Source organism: Octodon degus, unplaced genomic scaffold (assembly GCF_000260255.1).
Source record: "Octodon degus isolate 3935 unplaced genomic scaffold, OctDeg1.0 scaffold00146, whole genome shotgun sequence".
Taxonomy (NCBI): Eukaryota; Metazoa; Chordata; class Mammalia; order Rodentia; family Octodontidae; genus Octodon; species Octodon degus.
The window spans coordinates 7,344,851-7,353,018 of NW_004524722.1; the positions used below are offsets into that span (position 1 = coordinate 7,344,851).

General features: G+C 49.0%; 1 protein-coding gene across 1 annotated transcript in view; it reads right to left on the reverse strand.

Moving 5' to 3' along the window:
- Positions 1-8,168, reverse strand: part of Dchs1 (dachsous cadherin-related 1) — a 36,002-nt gene that overhangs the window by 17,645 nt on the left and 10,189 nt on the right. The window contains exon 2 of the mRNA XM_004642050.3: positions 1,742-3,655. Coding sequence (XP_004642107.1) covers positions 1,742-3,535 — 1,794 coding nt within the window. The 5' untranslated portion in view covers positions 3,536-3,655. The remainder of the gene's footprint in view (positions 1-1,741; positions 3,656-8,168) is intronic.

Sequence of the window (8,168 nt, forward strand, 5' to 3'; positions counted from 1 at the left end):
TGAATGCGGTACTGGGGATTGAACTGTGGCCCTTGCACTTGCCAGGCAGGTGCTTAGACCACTGAGCTATCTCCCCATCCCCTCATGGGAGCTTTCTCACTGCCACAAATGTTACTTTGCAAATGAAATCTCTTCTACACTATAAACTACATGAGAAGGAGGATAGGAGTTGATTCCCATTCGTTAGTATATTCTGCAATCCAAACAAATACTCTGCATCTGACACATGGTAGAAACTCAACAAATATCTGTTGAATAAATCAAATGCTAAGACCATGTAACAGTTATGACCCCCAATGGTCATGTTAAACTTCTCCATGGTTACTAATTTTAAAACTCCAGGAAACTACCTGGAGAGGTGCCACATTGCTTCAGGAACTAGTGAAGAGAGAAGTTCAGAAGCAATAACCCACTGGTCCTAGCCAAGAGGGAGAGTAAACACATGGGAGAGTGGGTGGTGGGAGCCAGACAGCAGCAGGCAGGCAAACATCCAGGCTGACCACAACACAAGGGGACAGCCAGGCCCTGGCACGAGCCTGGAAGGCTAGGTCAACAAGCAGCACTGAGGAGATGCTAAGGGGTCTGGTGGACCTCAGCACCAGCCTGTTGGAAGGCTTCCCTGATTCAGTCTTCTTTCTAATAACTACACTTCACGGTGCAGCTGAAGCAACCCTCCAAGAAGACATATTCAACTGGCTTAGAGCCCCTCATTCTAATTTTAATGATCAAGTCAGACTTTGGGCCCAGCCCCTATCTACTATTATGTTTTCTCTTCCCCCAACTCTTACGTACCAGTACAGTTGAGGCTAAACTGAGCAACGCAGTCTCTGAACACATCATGGTGTTTACTCAACAGGTCTTTCTGTAGGCCTTCCATATGCCATTGCACTAGCTGCTAGTGTTATCTCTCTATTTAGATGGGAACAGAAATGTCCCAGCACAATGTCAGGGAATGACCTATCACTCACCCACTGATCCTGTCCATCCAGATCCTCAAAGCTGGTTACCTATCTTAAAAAACAATATGATCACACCGTTCCCAAGTCAAAGAAGTTTGGCAACCTCTTTTCTCTCAAATAAAATCTTAATCCTTCTCCACACTGTGTCCACAAATTCTAGCAATGTGGCCTCAGACTGCCTCTTCAGGTTCATGTTCCCTCCTTGTCTTTCAGACCTGACTGGAAGCTAGTCTGTGCTTCCTTCAGCCTGTCCAGGATGCTTGCATTTTCTCCTGAGAGGCCTAGCTCTGCACATCAAGATCTCACTGGATAGTTCTTCTCTCTCATGCTCACACCTGAGACCCCATGTCCCATCAAACCTCAGCTCCAGAGGCAAGTTCAGAGATACTTTCCCAGCATAGCCCAGGGCTGAATGCAGCATAGATGGCTCTGTAAATGCTGGCATCTCCCTTGGGGAACAGGAGCCATGTGGGTGTGCAGAATCTCTATCTCTGCCTACAGAACAGTTCTGAGACTTAAGTTTCATTCATTCCATTTTTCCTCTAATGTAATCTCAATCTTAACTGCCAAGATTACTGGCCTCAGTTCTTGCACCCTACTTTCTCATTTTCTTGTTACCTGTCATCTTCTTCAAAGACTTTGGAGCACACAGGATAGGATTAAACCCTCTGGTGTAAATCAGTATCGACAGATGCAACTTCAAGACTTGATTTCTGCACTGAGTTCCCCTGTGATTCTCAGACCCACCCCTGCCCACAGCACTGTGCACAGGGCCTACTTACCTGCAGGAAACAGGTTCCAGGCTGAGTACCTTCAGGCAGTGAGGCATTGTAGAAGGTCCTTTGGAATTGGGGTTCATTATCATTCACATCCTGTAGAGCCACACTAACCGTGGCAGAGGAGGCTAGAGGTGGCAGGCCTCCATCTGTGGCGACCACAATCACCTGTGGCTGAGGTTCTAACTCATAGTCCAGTGAGGCGGCAGTGGTGATGATGCCTGAGGTTGGATCAATGGAAAACCAGCGGGCATGAGTGCCAGGGGCCAGGCTATAGGTGACTTGACCATTGGTGCCTTGGTCAGGATCCCGGGCGGTCACTCGCACCACGAAGCTGCCAGGCAAGGCAACCTCAGGCAGTGGCTCAGGCCGGTAGAGCTGGCGGTCAAAGGTAGGTGCGTTGTCATTGACATCAGTGATGTGCAGCACAAAGGCAGCTTCAGCCCGCAGTGGGGGTGAGCCGGAGTCTGTGGCTGTGACCCGCAAGTTATAGGCATCCCTCTCCTCCCGGTCCAGCTGCCGAGCCACGCACACCAGGTAAATGACGCTGTCTTGCGTGCTTAGGGCAAAATGGCCCTCTCCGCCCTCCAGAGACACGTTGACGTGAGCAAAGTCACCATCATCTGGGTCTGACACAGAGATGCGAGCAACCAGCTGTCCAGGCGGGGCAGCCTCAGACACTCGGGGGGTGCCATCTGCACTCAGGAAGATGACAGTCATGGAGGGCTGATTGTCATTAGCATCTCGCACGTGTACAGTCACAAAGGCTGAGCCCAGCTCTGGGTGAGCCCCACCATCCCGTGCCTGTACTACCAGTTCATGGACCCGTCGTTGTTCAAAATCCAGGGGCCGTTCCAGCCGCAGCAGCCCAGTGTGTGCATCAATGGAGAAAGGTCCATCCCCCTCGCTCTGCCTTCGATTGATCTCATAAGATATAGCACCATTGGCACCAGCATCAGCATCAGCAGCAAACACCTGCAAGACAGGACTGCCAGGGGCCAGGCTCTCAGATACCACAGCATGGTAACGACTCTGATTAAAAGCTGGGGCATGGTCATTGATGTCCAGTAGCGTCACATCCAGCAGGGCCTGGGCTCTCCGTGGAGGCAAACCACCATCGTAGGCCTCTAGCTGCAACATGTAATGTGAGCGGTTCTCCCGGTCCAGCTCCCCAGCAATTACAAGCTCTGGTACTGGAGCCCCATCTGGACCGGGACGTGTCTCCAGCCGGAAGGTCTCTCCAGCTCCATCACCAGACAGTGCATAGCCCTGGGTTCCCAGGTGGCCAGCATCTGCGTCACGAGCAGGCTCCAGTGGGTAGCGGGTGCCTAGAGCTGTATGTTCAGGTATCTGCAGGGCAGCCCGCGCTTGAGGGAAGGCTGGAGCGTGGTCATTGATGTCGGCCACTCGTACTGTAACTTCCACAGTGGCACCATCAGGAGTGACTGCAGTAAATCGGTAGCGGTCCCGCCGCTCACGGTCTAAAACACGAGCTGTACGGACGACTCCACTGTGTTCGTCAATAGCCAGGTCTGTGCCCACACCACTGCCTTCCTGGGCTGAGATGAAGTACATGGGCGGAGTTGCTGTGCCCTCTGGAAGCCCTGCACTGATGTCTCCAATGAGTGTGCCGGCTGGTTGCTCCTCATCAATCTGCAGGTCTAGGCTTCCAGCCTGACCCCAGGCGCCTGGTACCCCAACCCCCAGCAGAAGTAGCGGTGGCAGCAGTGGTAGCAGGAGGAAGGGCCTAGGGCTCTTCATGCCAGGGCAAGAGGGCGCAGTGCCCAGTTCCTTCTGCATGACAGGGGCAGTCCAGCTGGTGCTGCGTCTCCAGCTCCAACCCAGACTCTGGGCCCAGTTGGATATCAGGCTTTGGAGGAGGTCCAGCTTGGGCCTTCACCGCAATTCAGGCTCCCTGACCTAGGAGAAATGCATAAGGAAAACAGTGATTACAGGGGAGGAATCATGCAAAGACTGGGATATAGACTATACCAAAACTCAGACATGCTGAGCTCCCATTAGTGCCCTCAGCCTGTTGCTTACACATCTCCAGCCCCAGGAACCTCTGCTTCTAATTCCTCATGGTCCTTTGCAACCTTTCCCTGGGCAAGTCACCATCCTATGCTGAACACTCTCTCAGTGTATTGTTTTGCTTGAAGTATTTCAAGGACAAATGTCCACAAATTCCTTTCTTTCCCTGTCTTTAAATTTGAAAGTAGGGCCAATCCTTTTTTTATCCAGCCCTGGCACCCCTTCCACCCTCAATAACCATGTACTTGCCTGAATTGTAAGCCTTTTCCTCTCTGCTAGAGCCCTCTACCAGGAATTAAATATGCTTCAGTCTCTCCCCCCCCCCAGATAAATAGATAGATAGACAAACAGACAGACAGATAGACCCATTACCCTACTTCCCTCTTCATTCAGTAAGAGATTGAACACCTACTATACAGTAACACAGGAGATACAACTGTTTGTGGCTTCCATTTCTGGCTTCATGGAGCTTACAGGCCAGGATTTGGACAAAGAGTTACAAGTCGGAGAAGGGCTGTGAAGTACTGGAATCAGGAGGACACAGAAGGGCTTAACACAGTCCAAAAGTCCAAGGGCTGGCAAGATGGCTCAGTGGTCTAAAGTGCCTGCTTAGGCAAGCTTAGGCAAGCATGCAGGGACCTCAGTTCGAACCCCAGCACCACGCGCCATGCCAGCCCCGCCCCCAGAGCGGGCTGAGCTGACCATCAAAAAAAAACCCCAAAAGTCCAAGAGGGCTTTTCTGGGGAAGCCTTAGTTATTTTCTTGTCACTGCAACAAAATATCAGCACCAACAACTTGAGGGAGGAGAGTTGTCTTTTGGCTCATGTTTTCCATCTATGGTCAGCTGGCTCCAAGGCCGAAGTGGCAGGAAGAAGCGTCTGGTGGAGGAATGCTGCTCACATCACAAAAGCCATGCAGAAGAGCAGAGGGAGGAGCCAGGGAGGAAGATATGCCCCTCCATGACACATGCTCAGTGAACTGCCTCTTCCCACCATGCCCCATCTCCTAATGGCACATTTAGCTATGGATAAACCACTAGTGTGTGGAGGACCTCCTGATCCAATCACCTCCCACTCCCATAAGAATTCTACCAGATAATTTAGATCAAAACCGTAATAGGAACTGATATTCAAGTCAAGAGCTAAATCATTGTAGGTACTAGTGTGCCAGTGACAGATAGAGAAGGGGGACCCTAGAAGAACATTCTAGAATAATGAACAGAATTTGGAAGGGCTGAGAGTATCTGGGGGTAAGCTAGAAAGCAATGTATGTGCATATAGTGCTGGGGGCTGAGTAGGAAATAAGGAAGGTCCTCATAAGCACACTGGAAGATTCTGATGTTATCTTAAGTACAAATGGAACCGACCAAAGCATTTCAAGAAGCGCCAGGATATGACTTACATTTTCTGAGGACAGCTATGGCTCCATTTGGAAAACAAGGGCATGCAGATAGGATGGTGAGGAGGTTCTTGTGGGAGTCCAGAGGATGGCACTGATTTGCTGCTGGCTTGGATGAGGTTTAGTAGTGAAGACTACAAAAAGAGGGCAGATCTGAGGGGCCTTAGGAGGTTGAATAGGTAGGACTTCAGGAGTTCTTGAAGGCAGAAAATGAACAAGAGAAAAGAGGGGGGGAAGTCAAGGATGATGGTCAAATTACTGGACAGTGTTCTGAACTGCAGAGAGAGGAAGAGAGGGAAGGAGGGGAAGAGGGAGAGGGAAAAACAGAGGGAGAGGCAGAGGGAGAGGGAGAGGAGAGAGACAGACAGATGGGGGGAAGAGAGAGAGAGAGAGAGAGAGAGAGAGAGAGAGAGAGAGAGAGAGAGAGCCAGCCCACCCACATCAGGGGTTGGTACCTGTGTCTCTGAAGAGAACTGCTAAAGCTCAAGAAGGAGGAAGCCTAAAGCCCCACAGAAACCTTTGAGTTACAAAGGTAACTGAAAGTAAGAGTAAAACCCATTGAGAGGTGGAAGCAGAGGCTGAAGGGTGGCAGCTGCAAGAGGGAAGAACATTCAGGAGCTACCACCCTCTCTGCCTGTCAGAAAGGTGCTTTCATTCCCCCCATCCAGATGTTCACTTCTCACACCTTTCTCCCTCGGCACAGTGAGGCTTCCTCTCATGATTTGCTCCCACTGGCTTCCAACCACTTCCACAGCCTACATCCAGTGGGCACTTTCAAGTCTTCCCCCTGCTGGATCATTCTGAAGCACCAGATCACTGGTCACTGGCTCCTTCCAGCCAACTCCTCTTGGCTTGGTACTGTGACCTCCATCATCTCTGGCTTCTACACTCTTCCTTGTCTACGCATTCTCCCTTACAAGTTCTTCTCCCTCTGCCCATTCTTTACAGTTATTGCTTTTCCACACTCCATCCTGGACCACATTTTTTCCCACTCTCTGCTCTCTGCTTGAGTGCCCTTATCCACTTCCATGTTTTTGATTCAAATGTATCAATTTAAATGTAGCATATATTTGCCAATGGCATTCCAATGTCCAGCTCCAGCTCTGGAGAGCTCTAGAGAAATACTGGACTTCACAACATATCCCTAGTTTTCACTTCAAATTGATTTTCCTCTTTTATTCCCTTTCCTGTGAACATCATTATTCATCCAGATGTTCAACCCAGAAACATTGCGTTCCTTGGCTTTCTTGCTTCTTTTCAATCCCAAATTCTACTTTGTCTTTAAAATCTATTTCAACTACACATGTCTTAGTTCTACCCTGTCCTCTCCACAGACCAAGCACTGCAATCTCTTCTTTCCTTTCCTGTGATAGCTCCTTACTGGTACCCCTGCCCCCTGGCTTGGACCATCTGGTCCATCTCCACTGACAACAGACATGCACAAAGCCTCTCCTGGAGAAGGGTCCTGCTGGTTCTGCGTTGCTGACAGCAAAAAACTAAAAAGAAATGTAGATACACAAACACACAAACTTGTGCCTGTAGTTTCAAGAGGTTTACAGATGGTAGGTGTAGAGCTTTTGACTTACAACACAAAGCCTAATCTGCCTAATGAGTCTGCAATCTGCTCTGCCAACTTCTCTAGGATCTCCTATCTTTACTTTCCCCCAGCACCTCTTGCATTCCAACATTAAATGTTACCAAGCACTTGCCTAATTCCTCCCTGCTTTGTATACAGCGTGCTCTCATCCTGATAGCCTTTCCACATTGCCATCTCCCCTTAGAATTTCAAGACCCAGTTTAACTTTCCTGTTTTCCATGGTTTCTTTGACATATTCTCCACCCTTCCTCCACCCAGACACTATGGTACTCTATTGTGGTCCTGTTCTTTTGGTGAACACTGGCAAGAAGTTGTATGGCAGCCTTCATATGTCAATGGGTCTGCCACTGCACTGGATCGGAAGCTCCTGTACAGGTCTTAGTCTCCAATTTTCCACTATTTAGTGGAAGTACAGGCAGTAGGAGGTATAGAATAGGCAATTCTATACCTTACAGTCATCAGCTTCTGCTACCATATCACTCAAGGAGAAATGTCCATAGCCATGCCAGCTCAGGTGACATACACAAATATGTAAGCTGATGGCCCTACGACACCATGGTCAATCCTTTGGCATTAGAAATATGTCCTTGAATTTGTATAGATTTGCTGTATTGTAAAGCTTCCTGTCCCCTGGAAGGAGAGAGGTTTTTGATCCCCACTGTTGCACTAACTTACATCTCTTGCATCTATGTAAGGCAATTAAGAGAGCAGGGGCTTTGGAGTTTGGGTAAAGTTTGAGTCCAGTCTTAGCAGTATTTTCCTAATCTGTAAAATGGTTGGATTAAAGCCCAGAGACTGGGTCAAGGGTTGAGGGTTGGTCCTATTCATTTAATTAGTCGCTGGGGAGAAAGCAGTCGTGGTTTAAAGGAAGCAAAGACAATGGACAGTGAAATCAATGTACTTTCATACTCTGTATCTGTTTCTCTAGCCAGATAATTAGGTGTTTGACGGTAGGAGTGTACCTTTCTTTTTCACCTTTATGTGTGGTATGCTACACCATTTATACATTTTCTGAATAAAAGGCTGTACCAAGGTATGTGTGGAATAGAAGCTCAGGTGAATGAGCAACCTTGAAGAGGAAGGGCTCAGGGCTAGGCAGAAATCCTATGTGGAAGAGGCCCCTTCTCTCCAACTGTGCGGACCTCCGTGCACTCAATGCCCAACCTAGGTAAATGTCTACTGTAAACTCCTCACAGCAGACACACAGAAGCATACAATCACAGGGCCACAGATCCACACAAAGCCTGACACACTCACAATGCTTGATACACAAATGCAGACACACAGACACATTTCCACAATCAGACTCACATGCAGACTGGCACACTCAACCTACACACAGAGGTTTACTGAAACATCCAGAGCCTGCGCACACAGATACCCTTCCTTACATGCACTTTGAAGGCC